The sequence below is a fragment of the Carassius carassius genome, chromosome 38, assembly GCF_963082965.1.
Source record: "Carassius carassius chromosome 38, fCarCar2.1, whole genome shotgun sequence".
NCBI classification, from domain to species: domain Eukaryota; kingdom Metazoa; phylum Chordata; class Actinopteri; order Cypriniformes; family Cyprinidae; genus Carassius; species Carassius carassius.
This window is the reverse complement of record NC_081792.1, coordinates 1,816,278-1,841,897: the sequence shown is the minus strand read 5'-3', so window position 1 is coordinate 1,841,897 and position 25,620 is coordinate 1,816,278. Positions and strand designations below refer to the sequence as shown.

The window sequence follows — 25,620 nt, the reverse complement described above, 5'->3', positions numbered from 1 at the left end:
TAATGTTTAAAGTCTGTTCTGTTCACCAAGCCTGAATTTATTTGATCCAAATTACAGTAAAATTTAGAAATTTTCACTAGCCCATTTAAAATAACTGTTTTCTATTTAAATAGATTTCAAAGTGTAATTTATTGAGATTTCAAAGCTGAATTTTTAGCATCATTACTCCAGTCACACAATCTTTCAGAAATAATTCTGATTTGATGCTCAAAAAGAAAAGCTGAGTATATATTTGTTTTCAGGTTTCTTTGATGAATAGAAGGATCAGAAGAAAAGCGTTTATCTGAAACATAAATCTTTTGTAAAAATTGTCTTTATCACATTTGGTCAATTTAAAGTATCCTTGCTAAATAAAAGTATTCATTTCTAGAATTTATTTACCAAAAAAATTAAATTATTCTGATACTAAGCTTTTGTATGGTAGTGTATAATGTTGCAAAAGCTTTTTATTTCTCATAAATGCTGATCTTTCTATTCAATTGAAGATTACTGAAGTGTTCTCGTCTGTTTTAAATATTGATAATCATCATATTAGAATGATTTCTGAAGGATGTGAAACTGGAGAAAGGATGCTGAAAGTCACCTGATCACAGGAATAAATTACATTTGAAAAACAAATAGAAAAGTTATTTTAAATAGTAAAAATATTGAAAGTTTTGCTGTACTTTGGATCGAATAAATGCAGGCTTGCAATATGCTATATTGTATAAAAGCAATAAACGTTGCGTGACTTATAGTGCTGAATTACAGAGCTGGAAAAAAAAATGTGATCAGATCAGGTGTTTTTTTTTTTTTTTTTTTTTTTTTTTAACCCCGCTGTCATATGTGGTGTTCTGTTATTGAGAGGAAAGCGTTCAACACATTTAGGTTATAACGTGGTGTTACTCAAAATACGTTTTCCAGTGCAGGGAGATCATAGCTGAAAGCTGCTTGGGAATATCTTTCTCATAAGAACCATACTGTAACGCAATGAGACATTCAAACTGCTTTATAAATGGTAAAAAAAAAAAAAAACATTTATTGGGCTACTTATTTTGTAGTTTACGTTTCATCTACTGTCAAAACTGAGCTAAAAACATAAGCCTATATAACACAGGCTATGGCTACCAAGCCAGGAACATATCATTCACAAAAAAGGCAACATTGTGATAGTGCATAGGGAAGATCAGTTAGAGAGCACGTAGTTCTAACAAAATAACAACAAAAACACACAACATAGCTAACACTCCATTCAGTGAACATTTAAAGTAATGCCATGTTAACTGAACGAATATTTAGGCCATGAACAAGAGGCTGAGGTCAACCCCCATATACACATTTAGCTTTCTAAAAAAGCAACATTATTTGAGCTCCGAGGCTAATTAGTGAGAGTAACTTGTTTGGCCATACTAAAGAAAAATCAAGATACCATGTACACTTCAATCGTTAGCCGTTGGCTGTTTGCGCCAGATTGCAATAGTGCGTGCCTCTAAATAAAAAAATAAAAACATTGATGCAGTAAGTTTAGACGAACGGAAGAACATAAAGCTTTTGACCTTTTCATATTTGTATTTCATAAAGCATAAATTGGCTCACAAGTATCGCTACAAATAAGTTGAGAAAGATCTCGCTGAACAAGAAGATTATGCTGTGTTTGAGAAATGTGATTCTTTATTGACTTGGAAGAATAAACCACGATGAAGGAGACTTCAAGTGATGAATAAAAGACAAGAATCAAAATCTACGTGTCAAAATCTGTGAAATGATTACAAAGCTACTCTCATGTCCCTTAAGCTTGGAACACACCAAGCTGACGGTCGGCCGTCGGGCAGTTTTTGTGCGTCGGCCGACTAAGTTTCCTCAGTGTGTTCCGCACCGTCGGCTGAAATTGGTCCTCGTCTGCTTTTCTTCTGCCGATTCGACAGGTGAAAGAGGGAACTCTGATTGGCTGTTCAGCTTAGTGAACGAGTCAGTGGACGAGAATAATAGCAAAACAGCGAGCAAAGTCAAAACGGTACAGATAGATGCTGTTCTAATGATATATGTCATCTTACCTGATTGTTCCTTGGCGAATATTTCAATATTAACACGAGAGGAGTGGAATAAAGCAAGTGTTTAGCGGGATTAATATTCAAAATGGTAAGCACACGCTGCTTTGTTTACGGTTTGTATAACTTCAGCCGGCAGCGTCAGTTTCCCTTTTTGAATGATGAATATATCTGCAGAAATAGACAGTTGTCTCATTTACACACAGGCGCAGAACGCGCATTCTACCTAACAGTCGGCAGTAGCTAGTTCTCTCGTGTGTTCAAGTGCAGCTTTTTACCCCGACGCGAGGCAACAACACAGTTGTCTTTCATCAGCGCTAGTTCGTCGGCGTCGGCTTGGTGTGTTCCAGGCTTTACAGCTACAACGAATGAAAAATATCAGTAAAATTCCAAGCAATTCCATTTCTCTATTAAAACAACAGCGATTGAGTGAGTATTTGAGCAACTACAATCGCAAACAACATGTCGAGATCATGACCGAAGACCGACCAGCTGAGTGACGTGTTTATGTAGACCGTTAAACTCCAGCTTGTTTTCAGATCGTCGGTGGCGGCGCTTCCGCAGAGTGTGCATGGTTGCCAGATTGCTTAAAAGCAAAACACCGGGGATAAAATGCATCCTTGTAACGGCGAAGCTCTCGCCTTTAACATGTTAACATAGTCGTGGCCTAGTGGTTAGAGTTTTACTCCTAACCATAAGGTTGTGGATTCGCGTCTTGGGCTGGCAATACCACGACTGGAGTTTATCGTCAATTTTCCGAAGACAGTCGGTTTCCTTCATAAATACAGTGATATAACACCTGCAGTCAATGTATGGGAAACACTAGTCTACTTTTGATTCCTCAACCCTTACAATCCAATAATCAATTCAGTACATTCAGTAGTTGTTGATCCTATGAGGCAGAAGTGTTACTTATATTTTAAGAACTTTTTTGGGGGAAGATGCCCAATTACAGCTTATGCTGTATGACGGGAAACTAGTGTAACTACTTTCTGGCAACAGTAAGTAGTTACTTTTGAAAGGCGTAACTAGTAACGTTTTTGGTGTATCAAGCCGAATACTGATGGAGAGTACGTTGATTGAACCTCTAAAAAAAAAAAAAGCCATAAACCCTGTAGTTGGTAGAGGGTTGTGTTTTGGGGTGGGGGGGGGGGGGGTTATCCCAGTAACATGAACTTGCACATTCTTTCAAGTACCTTTTCAGGTTTAATCTGAAAACAATATGAACGTCCGTTTTGGACCATGTAACCCAGGAACCTTTTTTGTTAATAAAATTAACAATGGCACATCTAACTCTTTTACCAATTAGTGATTCGAGCGAAGATCCTTGGAAGTGGGGCCAGCACTCGCCCCGACTTGGTTGCATAAAGCAGACATGGGGACTTGTGACTTGGACTCGAGTCGACTCGAGTCGCTATTTTTATGACTTGTGACTTGACTTGACAAAAAATAAAATACTTGAGACTTGACTCGGACTTGGAAGTTAAAGACTCGGGACTTGACTTGACTTGAGACAGGATGACTTGAATGACTTGAGTGTTAATCACATCATGTTTTCAGTTTGAATATAAAATATATAAATTATTTTTAAAAATAAAATTAATTACTCAGCTGGAGCACAGGCTGAGAATCACGTTGTCATGACTGGATCAGGACACTATCATCAGTCATGCCCTCTCTACCTTACGCACACCACGCCCACTTAGATCAGATATCACATCACATCAACATCTCAGCTTGAGGGGTACCGAGGGTCATCGCTTTTGTCGTCAATAATTCGCGCCTAAAAACGCGTGGAAATCGCTAGGCGCGCCGCTTTCTCCTTGTTTCCAAAGCGATCGGGCAGTTGCGCCCCTGAGGCGTCTGCCGTTGCTAAGCAACCATGACGCGCTCTCTCCATGAAGATGCGGGAATTTCAGCAAATGATAAATGGATTTGCAGCACTAAAAATCCCTTGCAGTAGCTCTGCTACTAAATTTATTTCAAAATGGCAATCCATATACAGCTATGATCAGCTGTTCCTTCATCTTGGCTGAGCTTTCAATGTTGTTAGGGGAAAGGATGAAGCTGATTGGTTGGTTCTTGTCACATGACCTGCGGTGCGCTTGCGGCTCTCTAAAAAAGTTGAGATGTTTTTAACTCGATGCGGTGCGGACGCGATTGGAAAACACAAGCGTGTCGCGACCGCGTTGCTTCCATTATGAGCGCGCATACTGGTGGCGCATACATGGTGGGATAGGCCACATCGTGCTCGGCTTGCAGACAAGACTCTCTCGAATCTTATATTTTGCAAGTGCAATACCTTGTAATAGAGGTAATGACTTACGGATATACTCTGAGAGAGAGAGAGAGAGAGAGAGGGTGTGTGTGTGTGAGAGAGAGAAAGAGAGAGAGAAACACACTCGTGCTTCACCTGATGAAAGAAACCCAAACTGATTCTGACTCCAATCAACCCCAACATTCAGAAACTAATTGACAAAAATCTGAAGTATAATTAAGATGAAAAAGGAAAAAATGAATTTGAGCTCCAAACCAAACTCCAGTGTTATTCGGCCCTAAACAGAACCACAAAACTGGCAAATTACTTATCACTCAAGCAATTAAAAGAAAGACAAATCCTTTCAAAATATCGACTCAGTGATCATGATTTGGAAATAGAGATTGGTAGACATAAAAGATCCTGGCTACCGAGAGAAGAGCGACTGTGCAAACACTGTGAGCTGAATCAAACAGAGTCAAAGTCAAAGTCAAAGTCACCTTTATTTATATAGCGCTTTAAACAAAATACATTGCGTCAAAGCAACTGAACAACATTCATTAGGAAAACAGTGTCAATAATGAAAAAATGATAGTTAAAGGCAGTTCATCATTGGATTCAGTTATGTCATCTCTGTTCAGTTAAATAGTGTCTGTGCATTTATTTGCAATCAAGTCAATGATATCGCTGTAGATGAAGTGACCCCAGAGGATGAGAAACACTTCCCAAATACAGCACTACAAGAGAAACATTCTTCCCACAGTTTGAAGCTTTGAATCGTTCATTCTTGTCTCTAAATGACTCAGAGAAACTACTCTATATACTTGCAGAGAATGAGACGGCAGTCACACTAGCTGCTAAATATTTATACACCATACGAAAGGGATCATTTATGTTATTCAACTGTTTTATTTGATATTCTTAATTTTATATAATTACTATTATTCGTATTAGAAATAGTATCTGCTGTTGCTATTTTTATTGTATTGTATTTTATTGTTATCATATTTTATATTTTATTCTGTATCTAAACGCTTTGGCAATACTGTAACTCAAATGGCATGCCAATAAAGCAACTTGAACTTAAACTTGAGAGAGAGAGAGAGAGAAAGAAAGAGAGAGAGAGAGAGAGAGAGAGAGAGGAGAAATGTAAGAAAGTTTATTGTTGTATGTAAACTGTGTTTGAGGGGAAGTTGTGGCCTTATGGTTAGAGAGTCGGACTCCCAATTGAAGGGTTGTGAGTTCGAGTCCCGGGCCGGAAGGAATTGTGGGTGGGGGGAGTACATGTACAGTTCTCTCTCCACCTTCAATACCACGACTTAGGTGCCCTTGAGCAAGGCATCGAACCCCCAACTGCTCCCCGGGCGCCGCAGCATAAATGGCTGCCCACTGCTCCGGGTGTGTGTTCACAGTGTGTGTGTGTGTGTGTGTTCACTGCTCTGTGTGTGTGCACTTCGGATGGGTTAAATGCAGAGGACAAATTCTGAGTATGGGTCACCATACTTGGCCGAATGTCATGTCACGTCACATCGTTAGAGAGAGAGAGAGAGAGAGAGAGAGGTGTTCAGAGAGGAGTCTGTTGGATGTTTAGCTGTTATTTGTTTTATGGACTCAATGTTGAAAATGTAAAACATTTCAAACACTGTTGGCAGAAGTGAAAAATAAATAATTTTATGAAGTTACAATTTTGTTTGATTCCATGATGTATTTTACTGAACATGAGTATTTACAATGCAAATCCAAATTATTTTAATTTACTGACAGTTACTTATATCTTGTCTTTTAACTTTATTAAGATCAGATTCTGCAAGTAAAATTACAATAATAAGGAGACTTGACTTGGACTTGACTTGACTTACTACAGGACTTGACTTGACTTGACTTGACTTGACATAACTTGTGACTTGACTTGACTTGACTTGCCCAAGAAAAAAATACTTGGGACTTACTTGAGACTTGAAGGTCAAGACTTGAGACTTACTTGAGACTTGCACATGTGTGACTTGGTCCCATCTCTGGCATAAAGCATCAAAGTTATCACGGTGAGAAACTGTACCTGAGACTATTTCAAATTCTAAATTTGCCAATACAATGTTTATTTTCTAACAAATGGTGTTTTTTTTTTTGTTTTTTTTAATCCAGACTTTCAAGCCTTCCAACAAAAAGGATACTCGGGTCATCTACTCAAGCAAAACATCATGTGGCGCTCGTCCGGAAAACGGGGAATATCTGCTGTCAGGTAAAATCATTTATTAGCTGAAGGCAGAGGTGTCTGTGTGTGGGCGCGCTCGTGACATATCAGGACACAACTCTGTATAGTGACATGGGTATGACACAGGTATTACAAGGAGAGGGTGACTTATGAGGACATAACCCACTTCCCCATTTTTCAAAACGCTTAAGTCGTACAGAATGAGTTTTGAGAACGTAAAAATGCACAAAGTTTCCTGTTAGGTTTAGGGTTGGTGAAGGGCGATAGAATATACAGTTTGTACAGTATAAAAGCCATTACGCCTATGGGATGAACCCACTTTTCACAAAAACAAACGTGTATGTGCCCCCCCCCCCCCCTCTGTAACTATTACAGATCCTAGTGTATTGGTTTATTCCAGCCAGATCAAATTTGTTTTTTTTTGATAGCTCAAAAAGCATCGGATAAACGGTAAAACAAATGGAGATGGGGTGTGTTTATTTATATATATTTTTTCTCTCTCCCCTAAGGACATGTTGTGGATGGAGTGATGGTTTTTGGTTTATGTGAGCTTGTGTGGCGTTGGGACCAACTCTCCGTTCAAAAGAGGAACCTCAACATGTATCAGAGTGGCTGTGTCTGTGAGGTAATCCAAGTCATATTTTTACAATAATTCACAGTAATCTGAATAATGTTCAGTGCTGTTGAAATCCAGTGGTCTTAATATTTGCCCAACTACATTTTCTGACATTTTGATTGTCACACACACTCTAATCCTGGGCTCAGATCATTTTCAGAATGTTTTGTAAAAGATTTAGACGTTTAATGCATCAACATATTTGACCAGGACTTTCCACCTTCTGATTAAACTTGCTTGGTAGACAAGAAGCCATCCATACAGCGCTAAAAGACAAACAAGCGTCAAGTCTTCAGATCTTCCTAAAACGTGTTGCATTTGCATACTTTGCTTTAATACTTGGAGCCCTTGCATTAGCCACCAAATTTATCAATGATATTGACTTGTTTTTGTAGTAAAAACGGTGTCGTCATTTTATGAGCGTTGGGAAGTCTTCTCTAAAAAATTGTGATCTCCACAGATTACATCCTGTACTGAAGCGTCCTGTTTGACCAAGAATCTTCAAAGAAAGTGTCTGGTAGGAGTCAAGAACTCCATCGGTCTTGGTTATGAAGAGGCTCTTCGGGCTGTTTGCCTGCCAGGCAGACACGGCTCCTGCAGATGGCAAAAATGATTTAAAAGTGACCACAAATGCTCCTAAAAATGATGCTCTGAAGACCAAGTGCATCGGCCAGTTTGGACATTTTTGGACAAATGGACAAATTTGGACAAATACATACAAAATTGTTTCTGGAGATGTGCTGTTAAACCATTAAACTGTTAAACGTAAAAGCGTCTGTGTATTCAAGGGGAAATGGCAACATTTAAGGTTCCTTTCCACATAACCATGGTCACATCAAACAACAGGAAGTTATCAAGGTGTCTGCTAGAAAGATTTCCAAAAGAGAGTTACCAAAACGACATATTAGCTTGTTTGCTCAATGCGGAAAGCTGATAATGATTTTGAAGTTGTTACAGAGGTGTTATATTGAAACCCTGTGTGTACGCTGCATAGAAGGGGTACTCTGGAGACTTGAATTTCCACAAATTATTATTTTTTTCTCAGGGGGAAAAACTTTCCATTTATTTGTTTAGCAGTTTCATCCAAAGTGACTCAATAATATGCATCACCGCAGAACCAAACCCTTATGAAAAGTAGTATACTCCAGCGCAGTTTAGAGTACTTATCCAGATTCAATATTTTTTATTTGTCACATACACGATTAGAGCATATATAACCAGCAGTGACCTGTGAGTCAGGTCCGCTCCATGGACAGTGCAATTATTAAAGAAAGCAACACAGATGAAAAATACATAAATATAGCTATGAAATAAAAGTAAGCAATAAAAATAAAAGAGTAAAATATAAAAAGATGTATACTGCAGAATAAAATATAGAATGGAAAATGTGCATGAAAAGTCTTAAATATTAAGATACCCAGGGATGTATAAGAGGCAAATGTGCAAACAGGTGGACACTGTCAGTATGTCAATGTGAGGTAGTGAATGAACATCTTACTGATAAAGTGAATATTAAGTGGAGATCTGAAGATGTTAAGAAGCTGGTTTTGAGTTTAGGAGCCTGATGGCCTGGGGGAAGAAAGTCTTCCTGAGTCTCTTAGTTTTTGCCATCAGGTTATGGAAGCACTTACCAGATGGCAGCAAAGTGAAAAGATGGTTACTGGGGTGGATGGAGTCCTTGATGATTTTAACAGCTCTGCTTCTTGCAGCGTTTGAGGTAGATATCCTGCAGAGAGGGCAAAGCAGACCCGGAGATGCGCTCAGCTAAGCGCGCAACTCTCTGCAGGACTTTGCAGTCTTGACTGGAGATGTTCCCATACCACACTGAGATGCACTGAGTCAATACACTTTCTATGGCTCCGGAATAGAAAGTTTTCAGGATTGCTGGTGAGACCCTGAAGCTGCTCACCCTCTCCACAGGGGTCCCTCATCCAAGGGAGTGGGCTCACTCACAATTCTGCCCAAAAACACAGCCATGAATAAAGAATGGTACCAAAACACCCTCCAACAGCAACTTCTTCCAACAATCCAACAACAGTTTGGTGAAGAACCATGCATTTTCCAGCACGATGGAGCACCGTGCCATAAGGCAAAAGTGATAACTAAGTGGCTCGGGGACCAGAATGTTGAAATTTTGGGTCCATGGCCTTGAAACTCCCCAGAACTTAATCCCATTGAGAACTTGTGGTCAATCCTCAAGAGGTGGGTGGACAAACAAAAACCCACTAATTCTGACTAACTCCAAGAAGTGATTATGAAAGAATGGGTTGCTATCAGTCAGGATTTGGCCCAGAAGTTGATTGAGAGCATGCCCAGTCGAATTGCAGAGGTCCTGAAAAAGAAGGGCCAACACTGCAAATACTGACTCTTTGCATAAATGTCATGTAATTGTCGATAAAAGCCTTTGAAATGTATGAAGTGCTTGTAATTATATTTCATTACATCACAGAAACAACTGAAACAAAGATCTAAAAGCACTTTAGCAGCAAACATTTTGAAAACTAATATTTATGTAATTCTCAAAACTTTTGGCCACGACTGTACACCAATTCCTCCATTTTCTGTGAAAAGCACAGAAGTGGAGATGCTGGAGAAAGGGATAATATGTCTGGTGAGATGGGCTGTGTCTCTGGTGTTTCCGGTGGCTGTGATATGTTGTCCTGGCTTCCCTGGCTGTTTTCCAGAAAGTTATCCTTGGGTGCTGAATCTTGTTTTGATATATCACAGTCTATCTGTGAGGAGCTCTGTGGGCAGGGCTCAGCCGGGATAGTGTCCATGAGCAGTGCTTGTTTTGGTTGCATGGAGTTATCAGTGTCTTTGTGGGATATGTCAACCACATGATGACTCGGACCCGGTGTGTGTGAGCTGAATGGATTGACACACTCCGATGAAGGATGACGGATGGAGAAGTAGATATTGTCCTTAAGCACTCTAGCACCAAGTTTGTTTGGGTGTAGGCCATCGGGTTTAAACAGTTGTCTTTGGCCCCAGAAAAGATTAAAGTGGTCAATGAAATTCACTACTTTTATACTGAAAGATCTTTGTAGCCATGTGTTCAGCCCAAGCATCCGTGAAAACATATTTGTTCCCCTTGCTTGGAGTGGTCAAATGATGAACGACTGAACTTCGAAGACTCAAAGTGTTTCAAAGAGTTCACTGAAGTCCTTCTTAAGGAGTTCTGACTGCTCTTTGCGAATATCATTCTTTCCCACATGGATGATGATTCGATTTGCAGTCTTGTGCTTCATCAGAATGTTCTGAAGTTCCTTGTTCACATCAGAGACCGTTGCTTGAGGAAGGCAGCATGTTGTTGTAGTCCTGCTACGGATGTTTCTGATAACAGAGTCACCCACTATCAGAGTCCCTGGCTCGGCTGCGCTCTGAGCTGAATGCCGCGGTCTGCTCGTTCTTGAGCGCCTGTTAGTAGCGATGTTAACTGCTGGCTGATCCGATCCATGTTTAATCACATTTGGGGTTTAATCACATTTGGGGTTTCCTCACCCGCATTCTTTAATAGTTCAAATCTGTTTTAAAGATGTACAGGGGGAATTAGAATACCAGTATTTACAAGCCTTGTCATAGTCGAATCTGGGGTAGAGGAAGCTATGGCAGGCATATGCAGCTTTTCCAAAACTGGAGTAATATGCTCCCTTTTCTTTGAACTAGCAAGGAGCCTCGCAGCTGCATTCTGGATCAATTGCAATTTTGAAATAATGACTTGACATGGTCGATCAGAATTCGTGCTCTGCATTTAACCCACCCAAAGTGCACACACACAGCAGTAAACACACACATGGAGCAGTGGGCAGCCATTTATGCTGCAGCCCCCAGGGAGCAGTTTGGGGTTCAGTGCCTTGCTCAACGGCACCTCAGTCATGGTATTGCCAGCCCAAAACTAGAACCCACAAGCTTAGGAGTCAAACTCTCTAACCACTAGGCCACAACTTCCCAATAAGAGATTGTAATTTTGAGATTGTAATTTAAGATTGAAATAAGAGATCATATTTGCAATAGTCCTCAACTGAATGAAGCAACTTTTTACCACACATTTACAGGTGCACCTAAAAAAAATTGTGGAATAGTTAATTTCTGTAATTCAACTCAAATTGTGAAACTTGTGTATTAAATAAATTCAGTGCACACAGCCTGAAGTAGTTTAAGTCTTTGGTCCTTTTAATTGAGATGATTTTGACTCATTTGACACATTTAACAAAAGCCCACCAATTCACCTCAACAAATGCATCTCAAAAATTAGAATATGGTGACATGTCAATCAGCTAATCAACTCAAAAGTTTTCAAAATGGTCTCTCAATTTGGTTCATTAGGCTACACAATCATGGGGAAGACTGCTGATCTGACAGTTGTCCAGAAGACAATCATTTACACCCTTCACAAGGTGGGTAATCCACAAACATTCATTGCCAAAGAAGCTGGCTGTTCACAGAGTGCTGTATCCAAGCATGTTAACAAAGTTGAGTGGAAGGAAAAAGTGTGGAAGATAAAATGCACAACCAACTGAGAGAACCGAAGCCTTATGAGGATTGTCAATGACGATTCAAGAATTTGAGTGAACTTTACAAGGAATGGACTGAGGCTGGGGTCAAGGCATCAAGAGCCACCACACACAGACGTGTCAAGAATTGCTGAACCACAGACAATGTCAGAGCCATCTTACCTGGGCTAAGGAGAAGAAGAACTGGACTGTTGCTCATTGGTCCAAAGTCCTCTTTTCAGATGAGAGCAAGTTTTGTATTTCATTTAGAAACCAAGGTCGTAGAGTCTGGAGGAAGGGTGGAGAAGCTCATAGCCTAACCACTTTCACTTTTTTACAGTAAATGAACATACTTTCCAGAAGGAAATTTTTTTTTTCATTTGTATTGGTCATTTGTATTGTATTGTATTTGTATTGTATTGTATTTGTATTGAATTGGTGTTTTTTTTTGTTAAATGTGAGGCAAAATCATCACAATTAAAAGAAACATAGACTACTTCAGTCTGTGTTCATTGAATTTATTTAATAAACGAGTTTCACAATTTGAGTTGAATTACTAAAATGAACTTTTCTACGACATTCTTATTCATTGAGATGCACCTGTAATCTGATGATCAAACGTTAGAGCTGAGTCAAAAAAAATTACACCCAGATTTCTTATTTGGGACTGCACATTTGTTGTCCTTGTACATGTGTCACAGTCAACCTTATTTGGCCCAAAAATGATTACTTCAGATTTAGGCCTAAAGGCAACAGAAATAGTTAAAATATTCCATCAATGTTTAATAGTAATGACTTTATTATTTTTTTCATTGACAATATAGATAACATCAGAGATACAATAACAAATGTAGATTCGACAGTGTCTAATACTTCAGTTTCATCCATCACACCTGTAGCAGGACGAGTGAAGCCCTTCCTGCTTGTCCTATCATTGGGCAGTGAGCAAATGTATAAATTCGTGGGTGAGGTACCATGACATCACAAGTCATGCCCCTTGCTTCCTGTGTTACATTTAGTTGTTCCTTAAAATGGTATTTTGAATGAAACTCTGGCTAGGGTTTTTGTCTAGGGTGTCCCATTTGCAGGTAAGTGAGATTTTTTTTTATTTAATTTATTTATTTATTTTTTTGTTCTTTGTTTATGAATTTGCTTGTGTTAAAGTGGTCCTTTTGTTGTATTTATGCATAGTTGAGTTTTGAGACCGATTCAGCACGACTGGTGTGGGTATTCACCTGCCATTGCGGATGCGTGTTTGTCTTTACATCAAACCCATTGTTCCCCATATAAACTGAATGTGCTCTCAGCTTCTCAGCATATTGCCCATCTGCTAGACAGAGTTGATTTCTGAACTTGTTTGTACGGTATGTTCATTTTATTATGGGTTGATATTTGGATTTTATTAATAATTTGCATTAGTTCTGTCTAAATTGTAATTTCATTGCAGACAGACCAGTGACGTCATTACTTGTGATTAGCTCCTCTTTTGTTGGGGCTACGTGGGAACCATCATCTGGAGACGCTGTTGCTTTGTTTTGGTTTATTTTTGTTTTGTTGAAGCCTGTGTGTGTGTGTGTGTGTGTGTGTTCCTTGGTTTATAAATTTTCTCTTTTTCTTTGGTAATTGTTGGAGGCTTTTGTTGTGAACGTGTGTTGATCATTGTGAGTGTGTTTCAGAGTTTTTTTTGTTATTGTTTTTTTTCTCATTTTGTTCGATTACTTTTTATTGTAGCCTAATGGTTAGTGAGTCAGACTCGCAATCGAAGGGTTGTGAGTTCGAGTCCCGGGCCGGCAGGAATTGTGGGTGGGGGGAGTGCATGTACAGTTCTCTCTCCACCTTCAATACTACGACTTAGGTGCCCTTGAGCAAGGCATCAAACCCCCAACTGCTCCCCGGGCGCCGCAGCATAAATGGCTGCCCACTGCTCCGGGTGTGTGTTCACGGTCTGATTTCTGTTTGTTACAGGAGCGGAGTGCTTAAGGCAGGAGTATGATTCCTGGTGTTGGTGTTTCTATCACGACTGCTGGTTGGAGTGGTTGTGTGTGTGTATGAATGTGTCAGATATAAGTGAAGGGTGGTTTGCTGCGTAGGCCGATTTTGCCCTTATGTCCTGCTGTCAAGCCTCGGGTCCTGTACCTTGAACTTTGGATGTCCTTGATGACCCAGGTTGCCCATTGTTTTATTTTCTTAAAGTTTGTAATTGGGTCAGTTATGTGAACAGTTCTATTCAGCGACTGTTTTCTACCTTACGTAATAAATTTTTTTATTTTGTATATCTGCTTCTCCTGCCAATGACTCGTGAGCTGACCTGTGTTGTCTAAAAAAAGAGGACATTTATTTGATAAATGTCCCTGGGCTAAACCCAGGGTGGCATAGTCGTGCTATTCTTATGTCCCTTTACCGCTTCTGCCACAACACCCAAATATAAAGTGACGTGACATACAGCCAAGTATGGTGTCCCATACTCAGAATTCGTGCTCTGCATTTAACCCATCCAAAGTGCACACACACAGCAGTGAACACACACCAGTGGGCAGCCATTTATGCTGCGGCGCCCGGGGAGCAGCTTGGGGTTCAGTGCCTTGCTCAAACTCTCGAACCACTAGGCCACGACTTCCCCTAACTGCAGTGCTTTACAACTATAGGTCAGGAAGAGCTAAATTAACTTATCACAACATGTTTATTAGATCTTGTACCCACTAAATTAATCAAATCGTCATTACCTGTAGCCGAAGAACCACTTCTCAATATCATAAACTAGTCTTTATCTTTAGGTCACGTCTCAAAACCATTCAAGCTGGTGGTTATTAAGCCTCTTATTGAGAAACCAAAACTAGATCCTAGTGTACTGGCAAATTATAGGCCTATTTCAAATCTTCCATTTATGTCTAAAATTTTAGAAAAAGTTGTGTCTGCTCAATTGAGCTCCTTCCTGCAAAAAAATAAAAATAAAATAAAGATATAAATGAAGATTTTCAGTCAGGTTTCAGGCCCCACCATATTAAATTCGGATAAGAAAGAGATATTACTTATTGGACCAAAAACAGTACACAGAACTGTCTGCAACTAGACGGATGTACTGTTACTTCCTCTACAGTCAGAAATCTGGGTGTTATATTAGATAGCAACTTGTCTTTTGAAAATCATATTTCCCATGATACAAAAACTGCATTCTTCCATCTTAGAAACATTGCCAAGCTACGAAACATGTTATCTGTTTCTGATGCAGAAAAGCTAGTTCATGCATTCATGACCTCTAGACTGGACTATTGTAATGCACTTCTAGGTGGTTGTCCTGCTTCGTCAATAAACAAGCTACAGGTAGTCCGAACAGATAATGCTGAAACAACAAACAGAACTAACAAATATTGCTAGGAGTGTGACTGCATCATATGATAATTGCTGTTAATAATGTTCATCGTCTGGCTGACTATGTCTTTTTCAGAAAATTCCTGTCATATGCACCTTAAACTGACAGTCACACCTTCAGAGACTGAAGAGAAAGAAAATTCCCCAACCCTCACTGAAAAAGACTGTTCCTTCAAATAATAAGAAAACAGTTTTAAAACAGTCCCTCTCAGACCCACAACATGATCTAAATGATTATTAAGGATATCATGATCTATTAGCTCAAAAGCTGGACTAAGGTTGAGCATAATTAAAGCTCCTTGACTACCCAAGTCTGCAATGAGTAACAAATAATTGGAAACTCTCAATAAAGCTGATTCAGTGCTGTGTCCTGCCCTAAAACCAGACTGAAAGGCATCTAGCACATCATTATTAGCCAAAAAAAAAAGAGCTCCGATAAAACCACTTTCTTCAATAGTTTCCAAATACAGGGCAGATTTGAATTGAATTTGTGAAATCAAAAGGGTCAAGAGCAGACGTCTTGGGAAAGGGCTGTTTGACCGCTTGCTTAAGACATGATGGAAAAAGACCTGTAGAAAGGCAACGGTTCACAATAGATGTAATACTTGGTCCAATAAAGTCAGCTGTCGCACTAAGCAAACCTGAAGGCAAAACATTCCAGCTGGAAGCTGGACATTTCAACTGAGCAGTAATATTACTAATATCGATAGATGAAACCTGATCAAATTAGTAGAGATTTCAGCTATCTTTCCATCCAAATCATGAAACCTGGACCTAATGTTTTTTTGTTTTTACAGAGAAAACACTTAAAAACTTCTCACAACAATCCGTAGATGGAGGAATCGTAACAGCATATGGATTAAAAACACTCTTAATAGTTTGAAACTAAATTTCTGGTGAGTTTGAGTGCTGCGATAATATTTGAAAAATAGGCTCCTTTAGCATCTTTTACAGCTTTCTGATACCCAAGAAATGAATCTCGTAAAATCTGGTGAGAGACCAGAAGTTTATTTTTCTTCCATGACTGTTCTGCCTTTCTGTACTGCTAAGAACACAACTTTGTCCATTAAACCAAGGCTGACGATTTCCCTTACAATGCTTAATCTGCTAAGGAGCAACAGAGTCCAAGACTGCAGAACATACAGAATTAAAAACAGTAAGTAAATAATCTGGATCAGATGAGAGAGGTGCAGACTCCAATCATGCTATACATCAGAAAAGGGAATAAAATCTCACCAAAACCCTGTGGTGTTGATGGAGTAATTGTATGGGAACAAATATAAGAGGACTAACTCGTCCTCATTTAGTTTGGCACATTTACACTAAAAGTAACAGGCATATGATCCGAAATACAAATATAATTATCATCCACATCACAAATTGACAGCCCTAAGGGAAAAAAAAGGTCCAAATCATGCATAGGCCATGAGACATGCTGAATAAAATTAAATGTGTCCAAATCAGGTCCGAAAACCCCTTGACCAATGGCTTGGGGTCAGAAAGCCTAAAAAATAAACATCAAAAAAAGCCCCTGCACCACCACATGTTGTTCAGGAAGGTTTCAAGAAAAATCCTCTTCACTTATTCAGTTGTCAGACACGACTGGAATATCAAACGGGACCGGCTTCTAAAGCTGTGAATCTGAAGGCTCTGGAGTGATTCTGGATGAAGGAATGTTCTCGGATATCATCTCGGGTTTCCTCCAAACTTATCAGGCATTATAGGAGAAAACTCAGAGCTGTTATCTCGGGAAAAGGATGTTGCAATAATTGGGTGCCAATAACTTTGGTCAACATGAACTAGAGAAAAAAAACATTTATTTCATGATATTTTACCCCCACTTTCCATTGTTTTATTTGAATGAAAGGTTAACATTATTTGGATTTATTTGAATGAAAGATCAAAAGGATAAATGATGCAGATTTATTTTCACAGCCACCGTTGCTCATATTTACCAAGGGTGCCATTATAAGTGGAGAACACTGTAAGTTTTCAGTGTTACCAATCAAAATGCACACATCATTTGGTTCCTCGGCAGTTCTTTAGAGTGGTTGAGGTGCTATACAGCACCGCTACCATATAAATAACCTGTTAAGAACTTGTATAGTTCTTTAAAGGTTCTCTAAGTCTCCCTTAGTTTAGTTGGCAAAGGATAAAAAAAACACAACATTAAAATACAGTGTATTTCCTGAAGATAACGTGGTTCTCAACCTTTTTGCCCCAAAGGCCCCCCTTCAAGGAAATATTCCAGGGCCCCCACAGAAGACATTTTGACCTCAGAAAAGCATAAAACTTCAAAAGCCCTTTTGCCATCGTAGTAAATTCCCATTCATAGCAAACATATGAGAGTGGAGTGACATCTTGAATCTAAGGAGGAGAATGGGGTTCCTCCATTTGACAAAGGTGTTAAAGTGGTTCCCTCATGATTACAAGCCAATGAACCACTTTTAGTGATATTTAGCACCACATTTGTTTAGACTGCATAATGCAAATTATATATATATATATAGTATAGTATACAAATAACCAAAGTGTCACATATTTTATTTTCCATCAAAATCAATAGCTTGCCATACTTAGTACAAAACTATAGTTGTTTGTAATCAAAGGAAATGAAAGACAAGGTTGTCTTGTACTTACCATGTCCCTGTAGTTTGAGTAGAAGGTCTGATCAACAAGAGGGAATTGATCTGCTCCCAGTTTCTTGTAAATGCTGATCAGTTGAGAAAACTAGGAGAAAACAGAGAATCAGTCTGGATGCAAATTTTGGCAATAATAAATCTTAAAGCGTTAAAACGGTCCTTTAGTAGTGTCCATGCCACAATGTGGTCTGATCTGAACACACATTTATGCATTTAAAAAAGATGATATATGTTTTCGATCCTGTCGCACTGTGGAGAACACACTATAATAAATGGATGTGTACTCACAGCCCACGGCTTGTCACAGAGGTTGTAAATGGACTCCAGCGAGTTGACGCTGGGGATCCCAGCATACTGCAAACCAATGATTATATTGCGGAAGTCTTCATTCTGTGCCATGCTATAAGCATGCTGTCGCACCAAGACGAAGTCAGGCTTGAAGGACCTGTGTGAATATAATAATATATCAAGAACAGAACTAATTTATGAGTGTTGACTGTTCACCATTTTATGAGTAGTGTTTAATCATGTATGTACTGTGTTGTAATATAATATAATAATCCTACTGGCCAAAACCACATTTAAAAATAACTAGTTGCTTCTTTAAAAATATAATTCATAAAACATAATTTTTAATGGCAAGCTTTAATGTCTACAGATAATATCTTTTGAAGAGTTTTCTTCTAAAGATAATCATGAAGAACAATTGATTATATTCTGTTTCATGACATTCATTTTCTTTTAACCACCTCAGACTATAACTCAGGGCTTCATATAGATAAAATATATATATATATAAATAAAAGCCAGTCTTTTCCGCTCCTAGTCTGTTTCTGTACTGCTTCTGCTCTGACACACAGGCTATGGCTTCACCATCCCATAAACTGTAAAGAAACTGAACTTTATTTCCTCATTCGTAGCAAAACCTGAAAAACAAACTGTCATTTTAATAAAACATGTGTGAAACATACACAGAATAGTGTCAACACTGTTAACTCTGTGATTATAATAAATTACACAGAGCTGAAAATCTGCTCCAAAGCATTTCTGTGGTCATTCATTCAATGTTCATCACTGACACCATTCAAAATGGCATTTTTGCTTGTTTGTTTGTTTGTCTGTCTGTACATAAAGTTATAATAATAATGTTTTGGGAGTGATTTTGAAAGAGACCAGAGACAAAAAGAGAAATGAGAAAATAAATAAGTAAATAATAAAAGATGAGACGGAGGGTTCATTAAGAGAGAGACAGTCCTCTCAGATGAACAGAAAGTCATTCACTGGATTGGGATTTCAACACAAGGAAAGCATGTTCTTCATGTGAAGCTATGATGTATAATATTAGAAACTATGCAAATACATACAGTGCTTGATGTGGCACGTCTGTATGATGCTGCAGGCCTGAGGTATGGTATGGCTTGTTAATGAGGTTACACAGTTGCTAGGGTTTTCTAAATAGGCTGTTGCTAGTCAAGGGAGTCAAAAGAGCTCACCCTTGAGCCTCTATTACTTTCTGAACCAGAGATATACAGAGGCAGTCTTCATGTAGCTCAATTGGCAGAGCATTGTGTTAACAGTGCAAGGTTGTGGGTTCGATTCCCAGGGAGCACATGTTAGGTGAAAAAAAAAAATGCTGGCCTGAATGCACTGTAAGTCGCTTTGGATAAAAGTGTCTGATAAATGTAATGTAAATGTAGATATGACCTCAAAATTTGGTTCCAATGTTAAGCCTATGGAACTTTTTCATCTAGGTTTTTGATCAGCAATCACTTAAAATTCATAAAAGTAATAGCACACCTCTCCTTAATAAGATGCATGATTTGAAACCTCATTCATGGGTCAAAGACAAACGGTGCGGGACGAATCACAACCCTAAGTTTTGTCTAAAAGAAAGAAGAAGAATAAGTATGCAAGAGAATAGTTTTGACTTTGCTTCACAAGCACCCTCCAATGATGATCAAAACATATGCAAAATGAATTTAAAGAAAGAAAACCAGCATGTTTAAGTACAAGACACATCAAAACCCATGCCTACACTCAGACTCATTATGAGTCTCAGGTAATGGGAAAATCCACCCACTACACTCATTTAAAACAGTGCAAACCCTCCTGCATGAGTAAGCTGTGCAACCATATAGATCTGCTTCCTGTCTTCTTGTTAAACCACAATGTGGTCATCATGACAGTAAATCACATCAGCCTAAATCTTACTGTTATAATCTGTTAGTTGGGCTTTGTGGGCTTTTACATTAGCAGTTGTTGTGACAGTATTTTAACAAATGACGGCAGTATGCATCAGCAATATTTTTGGTCTATTTACCTGAAAGATATAGATAAACATCTTAAATCTTACAGCAAATGTCTTTAAAACATAACTTTCAGTTAAGGGCTACACTATAACGTAGATGCAAAGCTAAAACACAGACTAAAAGCCCGAAACATCAGTTTCCCTTCATGCCATGCAAGTTACTGTCAGAACGCTTTGTTAGATAATCTTTAAAAATACACTTTATGTGGTAACAAACTGAATGCTGACTGATGGATGAATGCTGAAAACTGGATTTGATGAACTCATGCTGGCCTCGCCACTGTATTTTCTGATGATTATGTTGAACTTACCGAACCACTTTGGTTCCATTTCTGATCACTTGCATGTCCACACTGCACGTGCCATTAGCATGAGCCACAAGGTTGATCTCCGAGAACTCAGCCTGAAACAAAAAGAAACATACAAATAAATACAGTTTACTCTTTATTTGGATAGTCCACATGATGTGATATTCATTCATGTTTATTTTGTGCTATAACTTGTAGTAAATCAGAAGAGATTATCGCTCAGCGCTGCCGCTTGAACTCAGATACAGTGATCCATCATGCCACATCAAAGCACAAAAACATTATTTAATATTTGGATTTCATGATGAAATGAACAGAATTCAAAAGCTGATCATTTGTTTCTATTAAGAAGTAAAAAATCTCAAAGTTTAATGCAATTATTTGATGGGGGGCAATACAGAACTATTTAGAGAAGCTTTATTCAGGCATCAACTGAAAGTAGCATGGATTAAAATATAGATATTGTGGTTTAAGAATTGATATAGACATACTTAAAGTTAAAAGGAACATCTCAATGTTCTGGGATATTTAAATTTACCTCGCATTTCTTCAATACTGTAAATAAGATACATCAACTAACTCTCGTTAGGGCATTAGTAGAATGTTAGATTAGGATTAGTAGAATAAGATGCAAAGTTAGTCAGTTGAATGTGTGTTTGGGGACCATTAAAAAAAAAGTCAAAGTCAAAGTCACCTTTATTTATATAGCGCTTTAAACAAAATACATTGCGTCAAAGCAACTGAACAACATTCATTAGGAAAACAGTGTCAATAATGCAAAAATGATAGTTAAAGGCAGTTCATCATTGGATTCAGTGATGTCATCTCTGTTCAGTTAATAGTGTCTGTGCATTTATTTGCAATCAAGTCAACGATATCGCTGTAGATGAAGTGTCCCCAACTAAGCAAGCCAGAGGCGACAGCGGCAAGGAACCGAAACTCCATCAGTGACAGAATGGAGAAAAAAACCTTTGGAGAAACCAGGCTCAGTTGGGGGGCCAGTTCTCCTCTGACCAGACGAAACCAGTAGTTCAATTCCAGACTGCAGCAAAGTCAGATTGTGCAGAAGAATCATCTGTTTCCTGTGGTCTTGTCCTGGTGCTCCTCTGAGACAAGGTCTTTACAGGGGATCTGTATCTGGGGCTCTAGTTGTCCTGGTCTCAGCTGTCTTTCAGAATCAGAATCAGAATCAGAATGAGCTTTATTGCCAGGTATGTTCACACATACGAGGAATTTGTTTTCGTGACAGAGCTCCGCAGTGCAACATAACAGCGACAGAACAAAAAACACAATAAGGAATAAAAATACAAAAAAATACAAATAGGTGGGTAAGGAATGACAATATACAAATTGACAATGTATGGCAGGTATATTAAAATGAGCATTTATGTATGTACATGTATATTATGTGGAAAAGTTTTAACTGTACGCTAAGTATGTGTGTTGGATAAATAAGTGTATGTGTATATAAATATAAATATAAGTAGTGTAGTGTGTTCCATGTATGTACATGTATATTATGTGCAAAAGATTTAAGTGTACGCTAAGTATGTGTGTTGGATAAAAAGTGTAGTGTATATAAATATAAATAGTGTAGTGTGTCCCACAGTTATTATCAGCTGTTCATAAGATGGATTGCCTGAGGGAAGAAACTGTTCCTGTGTCTGGTTGTTCTGGTGCTCAGTGCTCTGTAGCGTCGACCAGATGGCAACAGTTCAAAGAGGGAGTGTGCTGGATGTGAGGGGTCCAGAGTGATTTTAACAGCCCTTTTGCTCACTCTGGATAAGTACAGTTCTTGAATAGATGGGAGGGTTGTACCGATAATTCGCTCAGCAGTCTGGACTACCCTCTGTTTCAGGGATGTAGAGGTCCTTTCTAGGTGCTGATCCAGCATCTGGTCTGGATACGTACTGGATCCGGGTGACTGCAGTGACTCTCTGATCTGGACACAGACTGGATCTGGTGGCCACGGTGACCTCGGAACAAGAGAGAAACAGACAAATATTAGCGTAGATGCCATTCTTCTAATGATGTAGCAAGTACATAGGGTGTTATGGGAAGTGTTTCCGGTTCCGGTTTACCTAATTAATGCAGCCTAAAAATCCTTTAACGGATTTGGATAATAAAAGCATATTAGTATGTTATGTGTATGCCAGGTTAAAGAGATCGGTCTTTAATCTAGATTTAAACTGCAAGAGTGTGTCTGCCTCCCGAACAATGTTAGGTAGGTTATTCCAGAGTTTGGGCGCCAAATAGGAAAAGGATCTGCCGCCCGCAGTTGATTTTGATATTCTAGGTATTATCAAATTGCCTGAGTTTTGAGAACGTAGCGGACATAGAGGATTATAATGTAAAAGGAGCTCATTCAAATACTGAGGTGCTAAACCATTCAGGGCTTTATAAGTAATAAGCAAGATTTTAAAATCTATGCGATGCTTGATAGGGAGCCAGTGCAGTGTTGACAGGACCGGGCTAATATGGTCATACTTCCTGGCATGGCTGGACTGGCCATTGGGCATACCGGGCATTTGCCCAGTGGGCCGACGTGCTTTTTGGGCCGATATCTCATACTCATACTTTTTTTTTTTTTTTTTTTTAAACGGCCCATAAAATTTGTACATCGGCTGCCCATTCGTTTTGTTTTGTTTTGCTTAATTGGCGGCGCTGGGTTTGTGCCAGTGTAATGCATTGGTCAAAGTCAGTGTTAGTTTTTTTTTCTGACAGACCAGCCCATGAAACACGTAGATCAGCGGCCCATTGGCTCTTTTCTTGATTGACACTGGGCTGGCCCAATCACAACTTTAAACGAGTGAGCGAGCGGCAGCAGTGTTAGTGACTACATTTACATGCTGTTAAATTTCGGGTTATGGTCGGGTTAAGGTCACTATTTGGGTTTCTGAAACATTCGGGATAACTCGTTTACATGCGTGAGCAGAGAGAGTTACCAATCCCGATGTAAACGGCGACGCACGGTTAGCGTCTGGACGTACGGACAACAAGACGCAATATGCGTCATTTCCGATTCTTCATCCTGTATCCAAAGACAACAACAACAACAGCAGCAGCAGGCGGATAATGAATAGTTTGGGGCAGATAGCGATTGGCTTTGTTTGCGCTTTGGCGCTGGTACTGATCCACCAGCAGCACTTGACACTACTGTGCCTCTATACTGCACGCGGGTTTTTTTTATGCGCCGTCTCTACTCAAAAGACCAAGATTCCTTGCGAATGGAACATGCGCAGAACACACATTTTGATGGGGATATGCCGAAACGCGTTTACAAGACCAAATATTCGGGTTAGAAAAGGGGTACCCCAGGTATAATATGAGCATATCCGGGTTTTTGCCGGTGTTTACATGGCCGTGCGCGACCGGGTTATTGCTAATATCCCGGTTTTGAACGGGTTATTGGCTGCATGTAAACGCAGTCAGTGTGTATCTGTAAAAAAAGATGGAGAAGAAACGCAAGGAATGTGCAGATAAATAGCGTGAAAAAATAGAAACAGGCCCTTAAAGCAGACACTGTAAAGTGTGTGAAAATATGTTTTCTGATCTTCATCAGCTCCTGTGGCAGATGATGATAGTGAGGACGGAGGATCAGGAGAGAGATGAGAAAGTGTAGAGCCTGCTGTAAGCATAACTACTTTCAAAACACTTAGGCCATGTCATGAGTGTAGATTATTTCCACATCTGCATAGTTGACGATTACCGCAATTCACTAGAAATTTAATAAGAGGCGTTTGTAAACCATGTTTTCCGCCAAAATAAAAGCTTGATGCAGTTTGCGTTAAAATAAAAGATCATGTGCTTATCTCTTTCAAGTATAGAAATTGGTACAACTAATTAAAAAAGTTTCCTTTATTTTTTTGTGCATTTGTTTTACAAAATATGGCTATTACTGTCATTGGATTAATATTATAACTATTATTATGTATAGGTGTAATGTAAAAAGACACTGTAACTAAAAGAGGTTTGAATTTTTCTTTGTTTAATTTGCACACTGAATATGGGTTGGAGCTTTTAATTTTGAACTCTCAAAGTGCATCAGATTAATGAATTTAACATTAAAATGCACAAAATTTTCTCACGGGGGGCATGCCCCCGAACCCCCCTAGAAGGACCGAGGACACGCTACCATAGTTTTAACAAAAGTCCTGTAAGAAACATTGGTATTGCTATGCCAGAGCCGCTTATAGCTTGTTTTAGGATTCACTGTTGTGGAGTATAGTTCAATTGTATCAACTGTAATAAAATTTGGACTTATTTCATCTGTTAACTCTCACTCGTTCCTATACTCACTCATTACATGGCATTAGTGGTTTTAATGAATAGGAGTTGGTATGCATATAATTAAGGGCGTGCAAAGATGGGTGGTGTTTATGATCATATAGTGGGCCGGTCTGGGCAAAAATGCCCGGGCCGATTTTTTGTCCCAGTCCAGCCCTGCTTCCTGGTTCTAGTAAGAACTCTTGCTGCTGCATTTTGGACTAGCTGTAGTTTGTTTACTAAGCGTGCAGAACAACCACCCAATAAAGCATTACAATAATCTAACCTTGAGGTCATAAATGCATGGATTAACATTTCTGCATTTGACATTGACAGCATAGGCCGTAATTTAGATATATTTTTGAGATGGAAAAATGCAGTTTTACAAATGCTAGAAACGTGGCTTTCTAAGGAAAGTTTGCGATCAAATAGCACACCTAGGTTCCTAACTGATGACGAAGAATTGACAGAGCAACCATCAAGTCTAAGACAGTGTTCTAGGTTATTACAAGCAGAGTTTTTAGGTCCTTTAATTAACACCTCTGTTTTTTCAGAATTTAGCAGTAAGAAATTACTCGTCATCCAGTTTTTTATATCGACTATGCAATCCATTAGTTTTTCAAATTGGTGTGTTTCACCGGGCTGCGAAGAAATATAGAGCTGAGTATCATCAGCATAACAGTGAAAGCTAACACCATGTTTCCTGATGATATCTCCCAAGGGTAACATATAAAGCGTGAAGAGTAGCGGCCCTAGTACTGAGCCTTGAGGTACTCCATACTGCACTTGTGATCGATAGGATACATCTTCATTCACTGCTACGAACTGATGGCGGTCATATAAGTACGATTTAAACCATGCTAATGCACTTCCACTGATGCCAACAAAGTGTTCAAGTCTATGCAAAAGAATGTTGTGGTCAATTGTGTCAAACGCAGCACTAAGATCCAATAAAACTAATAGAGAGATACACCCACGATCAGATTATAAGAGCAGAAAAAAAAAAGATGTTAGCAGATGTTAAGCAGACAGTCTGGTAGTTGACTTGCACTGTAGGTGCAGAGAAGAGCCAGCATAATGTTGAAAGTGGACTATTAAAAATGACAAGTATCTCAAATACAA

At 39.0% G+C, this 25,620-nt stretch overlaps 2 protein-coding genes across 2 annotated transcripts in view; one reads left to right on the top strand and one right to left on the bottom strand.

The window, feature by feature from the left end:
• LOC132119156 (metalloproteinase inhibitor 3-like) overlaps positions 1–7,790 on the top strand; it is a 386,564-nt gene extending 378,774 nt beyond the window's left edge. Inside the window, exons 3-5 of the mRNA XM_059528915.1 lie at positions 6,427–6,523; positions 7,006–7,121; positions 7,573–7,790. Of these exons, the coding sequence (XP_059384898.1) occupies positions 6,427–6,523; positions 7,006–7,121; positions 7,573–7,725 (366 nt within the window). The 3' untranslated portion in view covers positions 7,726–7,790. The remainder of the gene's footprint in view (positions 1–6,426; positions 6,524–7,005; positions 7,122–7,572) is intronic.
• LOC132119151 (synapsin-2-like) overlaps positions 1–25,620 on the bottom strand; it is a 511,637-nt gene that overhangs the window by 455,418 nt on the left and 30,599 nt on the right. The window contains exons 3-5 of the mRNA XM_059528908.1: positions 20,236–20,327; positions 17,905–18,061; positions 17,615–17,704 (exon numbers count right to left, since the gene is read on the bottom strand). Coding sequence (XP_059384891.1) covers positions 17,615–17,704; positions 17,905–18,061; positions 20,236–20,327 — 339 coding nt within the window. The remainder of the gene's footprint in view (positions 1–17,614; positions 17,705–17,904; positions 18,062–20,235; positions 20,328–25,620) is intronic.